Genomic DNA, 19,508 nt, shown 5'->3' with positions numbered 1-19,508 from the left:
TGGACAACCGAATTTCTCACTTTTCATTTGATTTGTCTGCTTTCTATAAATACAATTTGGATGGAAATATATATTTTTACTTTGGGGGTATCAATACAATGTCAAGATTATTGAAAGCTAGAAGTCACTAGTATAAAACATGGATGTCATCTCATCCTTCTCAATCTCTTTTCATCCTATTCCCTTTGAAACTGTAGTAAATTCATCTTAGGGAAATACATACGATGGAAATGCAAAACTACATGTTCTTTCTAATTTATCAGATGAAGATAATTATAATTATTTTTGAATATTTTCATTTTCAGTTGCAAGGCTAATCTCTCATTAATTATATCATGTAATTCAAAACTAGTCTGCTGGGATATCAATAAACTGGGATATAGTAAAACAACCAGAATTAAATATACATGGGATCAAATAAACTAGATGTTTCAGCTTTTATGCTATGGAAATATGAAATTCTGGCATTATATTGTTAGACACTTTAACTTCCTATTAACCAGTAGAAACACAAAGAACTTGCCAAGATTTCTAGAAACATTACTGAATGGGGGCACCTTCTAAAACAGGCAATTACTCTAAGCTCAATTAACTATGATAAAACTTTAATTTTATTTCAAGGTTTATAGATAATTAATTCAGTCATGGAACATTATTTAAAATGTACTAGAAAATCCTTTTTTTTTTTTCCAGGAAGAATTTCACTATCGGAGTCACATGTGTCTGTAAGAATAACACCTATGAGTCTTGAATTATGAGCACCTACTCTTTTAATTTATATCCAATTAATTCTGTTTGTATTCTAATTTCAACTACAACTCTACAATTCATCAATGCTCTGAAGCTTGTATCTTTAATAAATTAAATGTACCTATTGCCATAAAAGAGGTATCCAAGCAGCATAAAATAAGAACCATGTTGCAAAAATTAATTGGTCTTCACATTTTGATAACTAAATTGACTTTTAATTGCCTGTTTAGGTTTTTTCCCCCACCCTCTTTGCCATGGAAGTCAGCCTTTTGGCAACTTTTAAAGTCAATGATTGTGAAACACAATGTGTGACACAGGTGAAAAATACAACTGGTTACTAAAAGCCCCATGGAAAGGAAGACATGGGAGAAAACAAGAGAACAAGCATTGAAGTTTAAGCTGAAAAGCAGAAAAACAAAGCAGAGAAGATGCCACAAGAGTATTAGGGGCAAAGTGCTTGAGCCCTGTCATATCACTGCTTTTATATCCTTTTTCAGGATGAATGTAGTCATCGTGTAAGAGAGAGGGACCAAGTAACAAGAGGCTTATTAGCCACATGCTGATGGCTAGGGGTTTCATTGCTTTCAATTTAGAATGCTCATGCTTCATTTTACATATGGTTCAGGAACTTATCTTTGGCAAGCAACAGCTAATCAGTCTAAATTAAAGAAAAGTAACTAAGCTCTAAGTAATTTAGCATAAACCAGAATTTTTAAAAATCTGATTTATTCAAAGTACTCTTTCACTTAAAAAATTATCTATCAAAGTTCCTCCATGTTTAGGAATCAAAGTTAAGAATAATGTAATAAATTTGAAGAACAAACATTTTGACTTGCAAAGAGAAAATCAGGACAATTTTAAGAGCAAGTCTTTATAAAAGAACTTAGAAAGTCATGTTATTTAGAAATTATATATATATTACATATGTGTGTACATTTACAACATACATCACCATATTTTTACTTTTAAAGGTCATCTAATTATAGTGATGCATTATGTTTAATGAGATCCATTGATGTTGTCCATTTCATTATTGAATTAATTTTTTTACAGTTGAAAATAGACCATAAAATTATCCCTCATGATTTTGAGATATGTGAAACAGGATTCATAATATAAATAATACTGCAAAATTTTATCTGAATAATGAGTATAAGAGAGCCTTTTGCTGGAAAAAAGCTCAGTAAATAGTATAATGGAATAATGTACATAAATAGCACATACTTACCAATTCTCGTGGACCATATGGCTCACAGAAGGTGACAGCATTGCCATGCATAATTGCACCACACTGTTCTCCAGTTTCACAGTTGTTACATTCAACCCTGCAGGAACACAGAATGCATTCCCAGTCTGAGAACTAAGGGGCACAATGTGGTGTATAGCTTAGTTAAGGAAAGGCATAATAGTTAATGTTATTCGGCTCAAATATTCATTTCACAGACGGTAAGATGACAAAGTTTCAGAAGACCTGAAACCAGAAAGACTTGAACATAAATCCCAATCCTTTCAGTTACTTGCAGTGGTGAGAAGTTACTTAAATCTCCCAAAGTTTCACTTTGCTCACCTGTAAATGAGGATAATAATGCTGACTTAAACATCATAGAGTTACAGTGAGGATTACATAAAGGTATGCAGAAAATACAGAGTACAGAACCAATTTCATAGTAGGCCCTTAGTAAAGGAAGATAACATTATCAATAATTACATATTACATATATTATACCCAGTACAAGAAAGTTTGCACCTAATCACTATAGCACACACCTATAATTCAAGCTCCTTGGGAGGCTGACACAGGAGGATCTAAAGTTCCAGGCCAGCCTGGGCAATTTAGGGGGACCTTATCTTAGAGTGATAAAACAAAAAGAGCTGGTTGTGTAGCTCTGTGGTAAAGGGCCACTGAGTTCAATCCCTAGTAACCACACACATACAAAAAAAAAAAAAAAGGTAGCAAATATTAAAAACAAGCAAGGTAATGTCCACTTATATAATGAACTAAAAATCTAGATCTGAAATAAAAAGTTGTTTTACATATTTTAAACATTTTTCTTTTGCATACGGTCATTGTAAATGATTTAACTGTCCTCAGATTGTCATTATACAAGGCACCACGCTAAAAGTAATGGAATCAGATGTTATATTCAGTCCTTATATTACTGTGCACATTACTGGGAAATATACAAAATTTCTAATTCAAGGAAATGTTGGATACCAAGTTAGAATATCAACCTTGCAAATAATTTAGTTAGCTGCTTTACGCTATAAAATGAAGTATTAATAAAAACTTAGGGCAGGATCTCAAAAATAAATTTATTCATGTCTACCTAGTAGTAACTGAAGGTATGCATAGTGTGAATTTGATTTTGTATATTTTTGGTAGTGTTCATAATGCTCTGTACTGTGGCATTTCAACCTGTGATCATTACACACCTAACATGTAGAAAGATCTATTTTTCCCTTGTCAGATCCTCAAGCCACATGAGAGCTGTATTTTATGCAGAAAGAACGTTTCCAAAGACTGTCACACTCCAGGTGCCAAACTCTGTGGAAAGGGCACTGCGCCCTTTACTTAAGACAGAGATCATGGTATTATTCCTTGCAGCTCTTAGCTGATTTCAGAGAGAGGGAGCAGGAACTCCCATTCAAGCAGGATGACAATTGTGTGAAACGAGAAGGTATCCCAGAAAGCCAAGAGGCAAAAGCACAGTAAGTACAAACTTGGCAAATAAATGAAAGTACTTATTGTAAATTTTACCATATGGAATAAATGATGGGTATTATTCTGATCTTTTCAGTTGTGTTCCCGCATAGGAAGATCAACGATATCAAGAGTGTTTGATTTCTTCAGAAGAAAAGAAAAGAATTTCTGATATGGAATTTAAAATGTATCTCATAGCACTACAAATCTTAGTAGGAGATTGAAATCTTCTCTTGATTACTGTGAGGAAAGAATCTAATAAAGTCCTTGACATTAAAGAGACATAGTGGTAACTTTGAAAGAGTAACAAATCTGTTTCTTGTTCTTCCTTTAGGGAATGTTCATTTATGGAATGCTGTATTTCATAAGTATTTTTGAATGAATAAATGAATATAGGACAACTTCATAAATAGAAATATTATTAAGGTCCTAGGTCTAAAGAACTTAGAACAAGTGTTTGGCATATAGTAAGGATGAAGTATCAGTCATAACTACTATTATTAATTTCTCATGGATTTCCTCTATTTTCATTTACTCCAGCATTTGATTCAGAAATGGTGTATTTGATCCTTCCCTCCCAAAGGATTTATATTATGAATTTTTTTGTGTGTATTGGAAATTAAACTCAGACTCTCATGCCGTGCTAGGCAAGTGCTCCACCACTGAGCCACATCACCAGAACTTCATAATACCAGTTTTCTAATTCTTTAAATTGATTGTGGTTGGGATAACCATACAGAGATTTAGAACAAAAATTATAGTGGGAATCTGACATTACTGATAGTGGGGCTTATTTGGTCTCTAGTCATTGTGAAACGGATTGAGAGAAACATCAATTTTAACAGAGAAAATTAAAACAATGTTCAAATCTCATAATGGTTATAAGATTATCAGCTTCTAGGGACACTACCTCAAAGTATTCCTGTTAATATGAAATCTAAGGCCTGCTATTTAAATTTCTATAGCAATCTTCTATTTCTATATATTCATCCATAGTCCCAAATCAACCATTTCCTAAAAATAATATCTATATAAAATATGCATTGTAGGCCTCCTCTTCCAGTAGTCTAGATTAAATATGATTCAGGTAGAATACAGGTAACTTATATTGTTTAAAGGTGGTACTGATGTGGATGGAATACAGCCAGGAATGAGAGAATCAGTGAATAGACCATGGATGTGTTTGGAGAAACTTCTACTTTGTGGAACAGCAATAGTGCTATGAGACACATTTTTAAAAAATAAATGCAAGAGAAAACCAAATAGATTCAGCTCTTCTTTTCACCAACCCCTCTAGATTTTTGCTTCTTCTTTGTGGTATCTTATATCTCCAAAACCTAAAAATTTAAAAAGGCTTTGCTACCCTATTGATGAATCATAAAGATTTACAATTACCAGCTAATATCCTCTGGGTTGCTACTTGGAGGAACAATGGTTTCACCAAGGATTGATGGGACAAACATGTCAGCTTCCTGCCGACGTCTTTTAAATGTCCTTTCTTCCAGTCTGACTGGGTTTGTCAAGATAATTTATTTTAATTTACCCTGAATGCCCATCCCTCTAGGTGGTCAAATCCAACCCTCTCTTAGCTGCCAGTGGTGTTATTTATTCATTCATCATTTATTAATTCATTCTTGTACTTAACAGAAGTATGTTAAGCACTTACAAGCACTGTACTAAGCTTTAGTGGGACAAAGACCAATATAATACTGTCATTTTCTTCCAGGAGTTCACATTTCAGACAGAAATTCAGAGAGGTAAACAGTGACATGTGATGATAGCTATTTATTGCATTCTATCATGTCCTAAAGGTTTAAATTAAATCTTAGAAAAGAGAAGTTATCACTGTCCTTATTTTACTAATAAGAAAATTGGGCTTCAGACAGGAGAAGTATTTGCTCAAAGTCACACAGCTGTGAAGCTGAAGAATTGCAATTGAGACCCAGGGTTTGCTAATGCTGACACTCGTGATATTTTCCGTTATTCCTTCCTCCTTTTAACAAGAATATAGAGTGGCTGTGGTGGTACTTCTTTCAGATCGGGAAAGGAAGGGAAGGCTTTCAAAGCCCCCAGTACTGGGCCTGAAGGGAAAATAGAAGTTACTCGAGCAAGGATGAAAAGTGAGCATCAGGGCACAAATTATGCAGAAATTATGAGACAGGAGCTGAAGTGTGAGTTCAGGGGGTCAGTGTGGCTGGAACCATACTGGTACATGTAAAAGGATAGCAAAGGATGAATCTAGAAAACAAAGGGCTTTGTGCACCATTACCCAAGTGATAGACACTTTATTAGGAGCTTCATAAGCAATGCCTCCATTAATTCATATAAAATTATCCCTATATATATTTTTTATTAACCTTTATTTCACTTATGTATTTTTATGTGGTGCTGAGGATCAAACCCAGGATCTCCCACATGCTAGGCAAGCGCTCTACCACTGAGCCATAACCCCAGCCCCCCTTATATATTTTATATCCCCATTTAGAAGGTGACAAACTGAGATTTAGATACGGTATCACCTAACATTAAATAGCTAATAAATCATAGAACTGGGTTCAAACTCCCATTATTCCATTTATAAAGTCATGCTGCAAATCCAACTTTTAGGAAAATGACTCCAACAAATGTTGGGTTGGAGGTATAAAAGACTGAGGGCTATTGATATAACCCAAGCAAGATATAACAGTGCTTTGAAAAAAGGTGGAGATGGAGGAAAAAAAGACTCACTATAGAGTATCACTGCTCAGTAAAAAATGTAATGTAAGCCACATACATAATTTTCAACTTTCTAATGGCCATTAAAAATTTTTTTAAATGAATTAATTTTAATGTTTCATTTAATCAATATATTTGCTATATTTTCACATGTAATTTGTTTAACATTATTAATGACAGATTACATTGTATTTTTGCATTATATCTTCAAATTATAGGGTATATTTTATATTTACAGCATATCTCACTTCAGGTTAGCTACACTTCAAGTGTTCAACACTCATATGTCACCAGTGCCCATCATATTGGACTGTACAACTCTAGAGTATTACAGGACTTGGAAACTATACAAAATGCTGACACTTGGAGATGACTAGCCAAACTTTAAAACTTCATGAGACTGATATGACAGTTTAGGATCTGGTTGAAAACATGGGAATGCATAATTTTATGGGTCAGGTGAGAGGAAAGGGTATATAAAGAAGAGAAGAGGCCCAGGAATGAATCCCTGAGGTATAATCAGCTTGCCTTTGGTCTGGTTTCTGGAAAGCTCAGCCTATCATGACTCTTCGGTGTGAATCCTTCCATGTCTACCCATCTCCCCTGACTTTTCCAGGACTACTGGCAGTGAGGTGCATTTCTATTCTACTCCCAATCAGGCACAGAGGGACCTGGAGTGAAATATGCCTGGAGACCAAGGTCCCCACATCCTGTAGTGACTCAGAAGGGCTTTCAGGACACAGGAAAGAGGAGGAGGATTAATGAGAAAAATAGGAGTTATTTGCACAACTAAACATTAATAAATGTTGTGCAGCACCATTATTAGTGCTGCCCATCAAAGTGGGTTTTCTGCTAGTGCATCTACACTATAATCTTCCTAGTTTTTCTATCATCAAAATGAAGCATTTTACTTCCATACACATGAATACATTTTACTTCTATACACATGATAATAAAAGGCAAGATAAATAAAATTTCATGATGAGTACAATGATCTTGATGGAGTACAGATAAGATAGTACAAAGTAAAACTGATGGACGTGGCTTTTCAGAGGAGAAGAGAGCCGCACCAGTATGATGAGGTGTGTTTTAAAAACCTTCAGATGTACTCTACTTTGTGTACAACCAGAGACATGAAAAATTGTGCTCTATATGTGTAATATGAATTGTAATGCATTCTTCTGTCATATATAACAAATTAAAATAAAAATTTTAAAAGTATCCAAAAAAAAAAAAAAAAAACCACCTTCAGATTTAAGCATGTAAATTTCAAGAACAACAATTCCTGGGTCACTCTAGAACTTCAAAAAATGTTTGAATGCTACGTGTTCTTCTGCCCTATCCTCCTCATTTTCTCAGGCCTCTATGTCTATGATTTAGTGTGGTTGAGAGGAGTAAGATATTTAACTCCAAAGGTTATCCTCTGAGAAAATCCCCAAAAGTCTGAAATACTATTCTTCCTCTATGGAAAAGTTCCACAAGTTCCTGAGAACTGGGGTTCAATTTTCTGGATAATGAATGGACCAATTTTCTTTAAGCTCAGAAAGAGAAAAAAAAATCTGTTTGCTGTGACATTTAAATCAATGATGGGAGGCTGAGGCAGGAGGATTGCCAAGTTTGAGGTTCCGCCTCAGCAACTTAGAGAAACCCCATCTCAAAAAGGAAAAAAAAGGGGGGGCGGGGACTGGGAATGTAGCTCAGTGGTAAAGCATCCCTAGGCTCAATCCTCTCTATTAAAAAGGAAAAAAATCAGTGGGCCTTAGAGCCAAATTTCTTTCATATAGCTCATTCTTAGGAAAATGATGGGCTTTGTAAAGTTAGGAAACATATTCTTCAGTTATGTGTAGGAAGAAGAAAGTTTTAAATAATCCCAGATAAACAGACTTTTGTTTTTCAATTTAAGAAGGAATGTGACTTCCCAGGCTAAGGATTAGAAATGAATCATTTCTCTATTTAATAGTAAAATGCTGAATGTTTCTCTAACCTTTTCTCTTTTTTTCTAAATATACAAAAACAGAACGTAAGAATCTAACAAACAGGCACATCATAGGGATTGCCCACATCAAAATATATTCTCTCATAAACAATATGATTAAAAGACATTTCAAGGGAAATGCTTGCAATCTTCAAGGACCATGCAAAGCATGAATTTATTAAACCCTCTTTGAACCTATTTACCACATGCTTGGGTTCCACATGAGCCTTATCTATTACTTGAGGTCACAGATCATCAAGTTAGAGGGGACCTGCATTATCACTGCATCTCATTACCCCCTCATCATTAAAATGATAAAACAGAGAACCTGACTCCTAGTTTAGTATTGTTCTCACTGTACCATAATGCAGCCAGTAAGATGGAAAAAAAAAAGCCAGTTCTATTAAAAAATGTGCATTTCAATGAATGCTTGTAATTTTTACTGTCAAAGTTTATTTTGAAAATCCACAATGACTGTTCTTAAAATTGTTTTTTCACTTATGGGATAAAAGGATTTTGTTTGAGTAATGAAACTACAAACATAAGAGAAACAGATTTCATAGAAAACACTGTGTGAAATTACTGGACTGAGTACATAAGAATCAAATTCAGCACTCCTTTTGGCTATCTACATCCTTAGGTAATTCATAAAAATATATTTTATGCGTACATCATTTTCTCTCTCTCTTTTACTAACAAAAACATGAAAGAATCAGTAAACATAAAGGCTGGTACTTGCTGACCAACAAAAACAGGGTCAAACCATAAACATAAAAGAAAAAGAAACACTTTGAACCAGTATTTTGTTTTTCACTGTAACAAGCTTGTTAGTTTTGTATTAAGTCAGTCTCCCCGCCCACACACTACCCCTCTCTTTAAGTTTAGGTGGCTGTTTTTGTCTTCGGCCAAAGAATTATATAGGATGTGCATTTGAGCAGTAGAGAGTGCACTTCTGAAGGTATAATCATGCCTTTTATCTTGATCTTAAAACTATTACACATGAAAATACAACTCAACTGCCCAGTGAGTAGGCACAGAGAGACCAGGAGTGAAATATGCCTGGAGACCAAGGTCCCCACATACTGCAGTGACTCAGAAGGGCTTTCAGGACACAGGAAAGAGGAGGAGGATTAATGAGAAAATTGGACTCCTTTGCACAACTGGAGATTTATGAATGGATGGTGACATCATCCTGATAACAATAAATAAGTAATCGAAATGTTATTTTCTCAAGAGTAGTCTAATGACATGACTCACTCCATTTTAGATCAGAGTGAAATCATTCAGTCTGCAGTCAGGCACTCTGCTGAAACAAGTTAATCACCTGGAAATTCACTGACCATCAGTCATCATCAAATTCTCATTTGAGATACATGCCATTTATCCCCAAGACCCAGGACATCGTATTATCTATCCCTAATTTATTGCTTTTAAAGGGGTCAATGTCTTATACTCAGCCTTGCAAGAAGCAATCAGGCATTCTGGGAGCCAGAATTGTCTATGCGCCAGCATTTCTGTACAGAGATGTTAAAATTATTTTTATGACATTAGTTCTAATTACATAAAAGTTATTTAAAACTGGGAAAATCAGAAAAACTTCTTATAACTTCTTGATCCAAAGATACTGTGTCTCTGCCGTGTAGATCATACCATGTGCAGACAAAATCTGACATGTACTTGAAAAGTGAGGCCACATCAGGAACTGGTGAATTCACCCAAGTAAATGAGACCCGGCAGGTCATGTGGTAGCTAGGCAATAGCTGACTTCATCAAAGACACCAATGATCCTTGCACCTTCCATTCAGGCCTCCACAACCAATACACTCAACCTTTGACCACATTCTATAATAAAGAGGCCATGTTTTATAATCAAGAGGTCATGACATGTAAGCCATTGATATGATCATTTTCAAAAAGTGAAAGATAAAGCTTTAAAAAAATAAACACAAAACACCCTATTCTCTTTGTAAATGGGAAATAATTTTTAGAAAATAGCAAGGAAAGTTCACTGTGTAAGAAAGAGAATAATATCCCCTTCAACTATGTCATGCCTCTTTTTTAAAGGAGCTAACACATGCCTTAAATGTTGAAAGTGACAAACTCCATTTATAGTTCATTCTTCTCATTTACTTCTCACTGAGGAAGGTAAAAGAAATCTTCTGATTTCACTAGGGAGTTAGAAAATTTGATCTCTTCTTCATTAACAGGTACAATGACAAATAGGTTAAAAATAACCCCTCTGAAATCCTACTACTGCACACAATATTCTTGTCTCCCACAATGGTGAATTCTACGACATGCTGCTTGAAGAAATATTTTCTCACTTGTTTCAAATGTACTTGACATTTAATTCCAGTGAGTGAGCTCTTGTTTCTGTCATCTAAAACACAGATTAAAGAAGGAAATAATAAGCCTCCAATTCATACCTTCTTTTATTAGTGGGGGGCCTTGTGGTTAACCTTTCTATTGTAGATGAAGCTTTTCCCCAGGGCAATTACATCATGGGAGGAAAAAAGTAAAAGGAAGGGCTAGGAAGCAAGAGAAGAAAGTTAGAGGTGAGTTTTATGGTAAGAGAAAGTATTAAAAAAAGAGAAGACAAAGTGAGAGATAATGGAAAGAAGTAAAGAAATCAAGAGGAGAAATAAGAGAAAAAGAAAAGAAAGATTCACAGAGGACCAGAATACTGCACCATGAATCTCCAAAAATTAAATTATAATTCCAAACCCTCAAATGCAATGATATATTAGAGGTTTTGGCAAATATTTATGTTGCCTTACTTTTCTCATCTATTCACAATCTGTTATAGTAACTTACTCTTGAAAAAATGGGGGGCTTATGCTCCCCTTCCACCATCACTGTCTTCCAGACATACTATCCACGGGACTTCCTTACACCGAGAAAATGACCCACAAAATTGGATAAAACAGTTTTTTTTAATGATTTCTTCCTGAGATATTTGTTCATCAGTCTAACTTCTTCCCTGAAAACACCAGTTAAATGGTAGTTCTCACACTTAACTACAAAATGCTTTCATTATTTATGGAGAGGGACGGGGCTTCAAGATACAAATAGACTGCAGAGAGGTTTTACTGTTTGCCTGACTTCTAAGCAACCACTGAATTAAGCTTTAGCTAGAATAACATATACTCATTCTAAAAATATCAATAATTTCATATTTTTTTTGTCCAAACAATTGTGTTTCTTAAAGGAAAAGAATATTATTAAGCCAAATCACCAAACTTTCATACTAATTTACCCAATAAATTAGTATTTTTAAATGAATATCAGGTAGAGCAGAGTTTATGATCTTTAAGCTGTAAATTGTGGGGCTTTCTGTATCCTAACCAACTGACAGAAATTTTCATGTACCATAGGATCTAAGAACAATTTGTGCATTTCTTCTTGATGTCTCCTATCTCTGTTGGCATCACAGCTCACTCATCTAAGATGCTCCTTCTGAGGGCAACTCCTGTTCTTCCCCGATCTCTGCTGAATAGGACGCGCTTGCTATTACTATTGTTCTATCACTGTGCAGGAGGGGAAACATCTGTTGTCTTCCAGTTGACATCTATCACTGTGTGTTTTAATAGTCCTGTTTCCCTCTAGAACATTAGTGATATTAGAGCTCCGGATACCTTCTGTAATCTTCAGAAAACAAGGATTAAAGGGATAACTTAAGCAAAACAAAGATTTCTCCTTGACTCTAATTGCCTGGAGGGTAAAGATGCTTAACAAAACTTAATTGCTTTTTAAGAATTCATTCATCTTTTAGTTTTCTTCCCACTCTAAGTTACAAATCAGAAAAATTACCCATTTCTTCCTTTTCTCTTTGCTTTTCTTTGAAAAATTCTGAAATTTTGTTGAGGTAAATTTACATGCAGCCATAAACACAGATGTTGGGTTTTGGAAATGCACTTATCTATGTAGCCCATACCCTCTCAAGATACATATAACATGATCATCACCCCAGAAAGGTCCTTCATGCCCCTTGCCAGTCAATACTTTATCCCACAAATGACTACTGATCTAATTTATGTCATTTTAGATAATTTTTCCTATTATGGATTTCATATAAGTGGAACAAACTCGAATTTCAAGTCTAGCTTCCTTCATTCAACATAATATTTTTGAGATTCATTCACACTGTTTCAGGTGTCAATAATTCATTGCCAAGTAGAATTCTACTGTGTGGCTGTTTTACTGTTTAACCATGTTCCTGCTGACAAGAATCTGAGATGGTCCAGGTTTGGGCTTTTAAGTATATTTCTTTAATGAAAAATAAAGCTTATTCTCTGATCACATGAAATACTAAACTAAAATAGTTTAATTCACAAAAGAAACTATTAAAGTGCAGTTGAGGTGCAAGTTGTGGCTGCTTAAATTAAAAGTTCATAAAATAAAGTGTATCTGTGGTTCTGACATTCTTTTAAATTCAGTAATATGAGATTTTCCTTCCCATCTTTGGAGGAGGGGGTTGGAGGGTTGTTACTACATATCTAGGACATGACTGATTCCTCCCCCCATCTCAGCAGTGCAGCTGAGCACACTTGTTGATAAACTGGTCTGCACTCCTTCTCAGCCTGGAGAGTCAATGGCACATGGGATTGCTGTGTCCAGGGGTAAGCCTGCATGTGGTCCAGCATCAGGGCAAAGCCAAAGTGGAGAAGTCCCTCCATCAAGCTTGAGCTACTACTGTATTGGTTTGTTGATTCTCTTCATTTGCAACTTTGCTTCTTAGCTGTCGTTTAAAGATGCAATCAAAAAAAAAAAAAAAAAAAGAAAGAAAAGTCTGGGAGAGATAAGGGGCCACATTCCTAGGAAAGTCATAGGAGAGATTTGGGAGAAAAGAATGGAAGGTCTCTGTGCTGCCCCAGGAGGCAGAAGGACCACAGTTGCACAATTGTATACCAGAACATGGCATCACAAAGATGCCCATGCCCCAGGTTCAGGGCACAGAGCCCTCATGAGGGCTCAAAACATGGTGGCAGATGTGAAGACAGGACCAAAGGCTGTGTGAACCAGTCAACAAGGACTAGAGGAGGTAAAGGAGGACTTGGTGCATATCTGCAGGAATAAATGTCTAGAAAACAAAGGTGCAACCCCACTTATCACCTGTTTTATCAATAATAAACTGCCTCTGAAAGTAAGTTTAAATACCCCAAAGTGGGGCAAGACAATCCAGAGTTCAATGAAATTAAGTTTCCATCAACTTTACAATAAAAAGGAAATAAGTTGCATAAGTAAGAGTAAAAAGAGTTTTTCTGTTACCCTAGTTTGTGAGTTTGTGTACAGATTCCTAACTATACCTGTGTAACCATAAACAATTTGTGGCATTTGTGGAAGGACTCATAGAAACTGTTATACCAGTTGCCTGTGGAGAAAAAGAATACAGGTCATGTGTAAAGAAAAGGCCTATTTGGGGTCTGGGGTTATGGCTCAGTGACAGAGCATTTGTCTAGCATGTGTGAGGCCCTGGGTTCCATTCTCAGCACCACATATCAACAAATAAGATTAAGGTCCATTGACAAGTAAAAAAAAAAAAAAAAAAAAAAAAAATATATATATATATATATATATATATATTTTTTTTTTTTAAAGGTCTATTTTTATTGTTTATATTTTTGTATTAATTAACTTTTCACCAAGTAAAATTACTAAGTTTTAAATTAATTCAAATAGTTGAGTAGACAGTACATTCAATACTGCATTGACATAAAATTTTTTTTTCTTGGTTCTATCCCAACTGCCATCAAACACTTGGAAGAGTAACTTAGCTATTACCTTTGTTCACAGTAAAAGGTTTTTCATTTTATGTTCTTTGTCTTTTATGTAGTTATTTGTACATGAGACAACAAACTTGGATATTAAAGAGATTACATGAAGTAAAAGGAAAATTGATTTCCTGTAGTGAGGTTAATTGAAATAAATGAGTAGTGAATAATTCTACTTTTAAACTGACCTACCTCTCCAACACAGTATAATAAGCATAACTTTCTTTGCTTTCTTTCTTTTCTGTATTGAGAATTGAACACAGGAGCACGTTACCAAGCCACCTTCCCAGCTCCCCTACCCCTTTTTAAAAATTTTGAGACAGGGTTTCACTAAGTGACCCAGGATGGCCTTGAACTTGCAATCCTTCTGCCTCAGCCTCCTGAATCACTGAGATTACAGGTATGTGCCACCATACCTGGCTAACTTTAGCTTCTTAATTTCTCCTTTTACTTGTCCATAAAAATTACAAATTGAATAATGCATATGAAACTTTTAGAACCTCACAGGAGAAACATGCTCATATAAGCAGGACATTTTCTTCAGCATTTTCACATTTATTTTGTGATGTAGTTAGCCATGGCAATTTGGCCCCAAGCAGCACACCTAGCACTTGTTGCTTCTATCTGGTGGTGTGTGGCAGGGCCTAGAGACAGAGTTGGTTGGCAGTAAGGATTCTCTTTCCACAATGCCACAAAGCTCTAGTATGTTTCTGATGCTTCTGTGGAATAAAGAGAATCAAAGATAATCTTATAAGGGACAAAAATCTTCTGACAAAGTATGTACTAAGAAAACAGACTTCAAGAGAGTGAAAACTGCCTGTAATGTTCTAAAATAAAGTGGGACTTTGCTGCTTTATTGCAAATATTTAACTGGTATAAATGATTTTACTGGGTACTGGTTTGTGACCTTAGGGAGTTTATGTTTATTTTAAGAAGTTCAAGTTAAGAAATAAAAAATTTTTTTCCTGGGTAAAAAGTGGTGTTTAGACATATTTTTTTTCCCTTTTCTTAACAAAGATCTCAATTTATTTTAAGAAATTTATACTTAGGATGTGTTCATAAAGTAGCATTCTGTTGACAGACTGTTTCCTTAAATGGCACATAAAAGACCCTCTTTTTTCCTTTCTCTATGGTTCTACTATGATGCTATTTTCATTGATATAGGTCTCTTAGTTTATGTAATATAGATATATTTGATTTAATGTTTGTTTTTCATGCAAATGCAATGAAGGACGACTTGGAGGTCAAATAAATTAGATTAAGACTATTTTTTTTTAAATGATTCTTTTTAAAAAATTCATGTTGGGATTTAGAAGAGGTAAATAGTCCATTGTGCAAACACATCACAGGAGGAAGAATCTGGGGAGGGAAGGAGAGGGAAGGAATTAGGAAGAAAGGAATAGAAAGAGGAAGCAAAGAAGGGAAAGAGAAGAAGGGGCCAAGGGAGAGGAAGGGTGGGAGGGAGAGACTAACATTGAGTATGACCACATCCCAGGCATTAGGCCCAAATCTTTGCACATGCATCCATCTTCAAAACAAAGCTGTAAGGACAGTATTTGCCCTATTTTTACTGTAAGGAAATGGAGCTTGGCATGGGAAAATGGCTTTTCACTTTTCTCAGTGAACCTAGTTAGCAAGCATCTTCCTCAGGAATCAAACCAGAATGACCTGATCTCAGAGCCTCTGCTACCTTTTGGCCAACAAAGTCATCTCTTAAATAATGAGGGTGTTATTGTTTCTCTCTTTAATCTCCAAAAGGCTAAGTGAAGGAGACTGTGGGCAATAGGGATAAAGTAAATTAATCTAAAGCATATTTGATAGAAGACAGAAGCAGTTGGCTTCTTAAGGTTAAAAAAAAGATTTTTTAAAAAACTAAAATAGGAAAAACCATAACTTAAGTAAAAGGGACATAAAATCTATAATTCTTGCCAAGAAAGCACATATCAGATCAGTCATGAAAATGGGTGAAGCAAAATCAATCACATTTTATTGATTTAAAAAACAACAGAATTTTAACAACATAAAAGTCACATTTTATATTTGTCAAGAAAACTCATTGAAGACCATGGATTAGTGTGACAGAAATGAACTTGCCTTGAAAGAAATAAATCATTTGATAACATCTATATTAATATAATATAAAAAAGCCAAATGTCAGGAGAAGTAGAGAATTTTTTCCTGGGTAAAAAGTGGTGCTTAGACATATTTTTCCCTTTTCTTAACAAAGATCTCAATTTATTTTAAGAAATTTATACTTAGGATGTATTCATAAAGTAGAATTCTGTTGACAGATTGTTTCCTTAAATGGCACATAAATTATGAGATTTTATGACTCTGTCTAGTCTAATAATAGTTTGTTCTATATTTACACTATCTAGACATACATTTCTTTCTAGAGAAAACAAAGAAGTGCCTTGCCTAGTTTTAAGTCCCAACACTCTCTATCTATATGTCATCTTCTACTCTCAATTCAGGGGCCTCTGTCCCCAAAAACCTTCCACTGGTATCACCTTTCCTTTTTTGTAATTTTACATACATTATTTATACCCTTCTATCACATTTGATTTCCTTTTTAAAAAAAAAAAAAAAAAATATATATATATATATATATATATATATATATATATATATATATATATTTTAATTGTAGATGGACACAATACCTTTATTTTATTTATTTATTTTTATGTGATGCTGAGGATCGAACCCAGGGCCTCACACATGCTGGGCAAGTGCTCTACCACTGAGCTATAATCCTAGCCCTTACATTTGATTTTCACCCTAGATTATAAACTTTAAAAAATGTCTTTCTAGTGTCTCCTCTACAAATTATTAGCTAATGGAGAGAACTGTATCCTTTTTTAATTTGATGTAAATAGTTACTACTAAGTATTTGTTAAAATAGTGAAAATAAACAAAAACAGGCATGAATACCATATGCTAACGTTCAAGCATGAAATTGGTAATTCTTTGTCTAGTCTCAAGTATTGCTGGATTTCCAATAGTAACTTGAAAGTTTACATTAGAATTCTCCAACTCTTCACTGTCCATACAGCAGCATAGAGTGTCACAGAAAACCCAAATCCAGATGGTCTTTGAAATTATAGAGAATGATTGTAGTTCTGGCTTGACAGACTTAGTCTTCCAAAGTCAGCGAAAATTCGACAAATTGCCAACAAAGTCAGGCATTAATTTATGTATGCAACAGTTTTTAATGACTGAGTTTGAATTCATTATATCTTTGTCTTCAAAAGCCCAGGGAGTTTGCACTTTTTAAAACAGCCTTCTAAAGAAACACTGGAGAATAAGTAATGAGGTGACCCAATAACGTAGAAATTATTTGGAAGTTTGAATCAAATCATTTGTCATTTTAGACAAAAGGTTTCCTTGATTATTTGCCATCAATGTAATCATTAGACATATTATAGCACAATGTTAGTTATGTAAAGATCTTTTAAAAATAAAAAAAATATATAATCACATCCATGATTTAAGAGGCACCTAGATCCAGTTCTGAATGAAGTCAAGAAATAGGCATTGTGTACAGTCAACATTAAGCCCATTCCATAGCTTAACAATTCTCACCGATGCCTTATCACTAAAGAGCAATTTACTTTTAAGTTAACTGCTCCTTAAGGAGCATCATTTTTTGCAATAAACCAAAATGAGGCATATTCCTGTAACTTACCATATATTTGGATTTAATTCCAGTTGGTGGTAGGAGTCAAAGTCATCTCGTAGAATAATGCTGTCACTATGTATTTCAGCTAAAAGAAAAGAAAAATATTTAGAAAAGAATTATACTACAACAATAAATCTAGCTAAATAAAAGTGTCAACATTGTACATTTGTGAAGAATAATAGTATTTTGTATTAAAATTGAATTTCAAACCAGCACTTAATTGCATTTTCTTTGTCCCTAAAGTAGTAAGAGACAAGGGTAAAGGCTTTGCTGTTGAGACCTCCCCAAGTCTGGAACTCAAAGCCTCCAGAAAGAAACCTCCAGAACTGTGCAGGCAGGAGGAGGTAGGAAGGCCAAGGTTTGTACCAGCCTATAAGGAGAGGCCACACAGGACCTGTCTCATGTCTTGACACAAACTCATCCAAGTCTTCCAAGAGACTACCCACGTAGATCCTGAGGTATAGACATACCTCACTCTAAAACATGAAAGGTGATGGAATGTTCTATTTATTGTCAGCTAAAGTTGTTGTATTTACTGATCCACTTTCTCTTCTCCTTCATACTATCCCTCATGCCCTTGCTTTCTCGTTGCTCACATTTACTCAAGTTTTATTTAGTGTGCTTCAAATTGTTAACATTTCCCCGGTCAGAAATGCATAGGAGAAATTAATTATATGAATAAGTAAAATTCCCAAATAACATTAATTTAAAAGGCAGGAGAATGCCAGGGAATCATAAATAGTTTTAAATACATTATTACTACCCTAGAGACTGTGTTAAATACCCACTTTTGAGCTTACGGCTCTTGTGTATGTCAAGATCAAAGAATGTTTTCATAAACTGTAGAGTACACATCTCCACTGAAAAGAGAGGGTGGGCAAAAACAACAAAGAAACAACAACAACTAAACAATGTCATGGCCGGCTCCAGTGTTAAGTGTGATCAAGGTGCAAAAACTTAGTGCTTTAACAATGCTCTCATCTGATTCCCATGATTTGTTTAAGAATTTTGCTTCATCTAATACAAGTACTCCAGGTCTTTATAATTTTGTTTGAACTGATTAACAGAAGCCTAGATGCCTTTTGGAAAAATTAAAAATCATTATTGCCTGATTAATAACAATAACAAGGGCTGGGATTGTGACTTAGTGGTAGAGTGCTTGCCTAGCATGTGTGAGGCACTGGGTTTGATTCTCAGCACCACATACAAATAAATAAAATTAAAAAAAATTTCATCAACAATTAATAAAAAGTATTAAAAAATAACAACAACAACAACAAAAAAACCCCACAATTTTCACTGTTTTCCAAGGTAATGTCTTCCGTTTTGTGGGGTTGGGGGAGGAGGATTGCTCAGATGTAATTATCTGAACTCACTGGGTAGCTCAAGTCTCTTCCAAATATCAGAAAGCATACTTTCAAATTCTCTCTGGTGACAGCCCCACCTGTGGCAGTCCCTGCCCCCTATGCCAGCTATGCCAGCAGGCAGGCACATAATGAAGTCCCAGAGACCAGTGAGTCAGCTACCGAGATCACTGGTTCTCAGGCTGGAAGCCTCAGGCACGAGAACAGGAGGGATGTGGACATACACTGGAGAGGGTGCTTTGATGGACTCCCATGTGTGGGGGTGGTTTAATGATTCCTTTGAGCCATTAGATGCTGGGCCTAAAATGCCCACAGGGTTCAGCTTCTCAGATTCCCAACCTGGCCAGCACTCGACTGCGCCACTGCAGGTCACCAGCCTGTCTTGGGTCTCAGCTACCAGAAGGCATGCTTCTAAGCACTTACATTCATCTGCCAAATAAGAGGAGCCCCAAGCTGTAGCATTACATAAAAGTAGAGCTACTCAAGGCAGGCGTTCCAAAGAGAAAAATAAATTAATTGGGTTTATAGGTTGAAAGGAAAAGCCCCAGAG

At 35.2% G+C, this 19,508-nt stretch overlaps 1 protein-coding gene across 2 annotated transcripts in view; it reads right to left on the bottom strand.

The window, feature by feature from the left end:
• Nucleotides 1–19,508, bottom strand: part of Reln (reelin) — a 466,520-nt gene that overhangs the window by 229,244 nt on the left and 217,768 nt on the right. For both annotated transcript variants that reach the window (XM_027926303.3, XM_027926304.3), the window contains exons 6-7: nucleotides 17,601–17,679; nucleotides 1,979–2,075 (exon numbers count right to left, since the gene is read on the bottom strand). In XM_027926303.3, the coding sequence (XP_027782104.3) occupies nucleotides 1,979–2,075; nucleotides 17,601–17,679 (176 nt within the window). The remainder of the gene's footprint in view (nucleotides 1–1,978; nucleotides 2,076–17,600; nucleotides 17,680–19,508) is intronic.

This window comes from Marmota flaviventris, chromosome 1 (assembly GCF_047511675.1).
Source record: "Marmota flaviventris isolate mMarFla1 chromosome 1, mMarFla1.hap1, whole genome shotgun sequence".
Taxonomy (NCBI): domain Eukaryota; kingdom Metazoa; phylum Chordata; class Mammalia; order Rodentia; family Sciuridae; genus Marmota; species Marmota flaviventris.
Note: the sequence above shows the minus strand (reverse complement) of the source record. Positions and strands in the feature narration are given on the sequence as shown.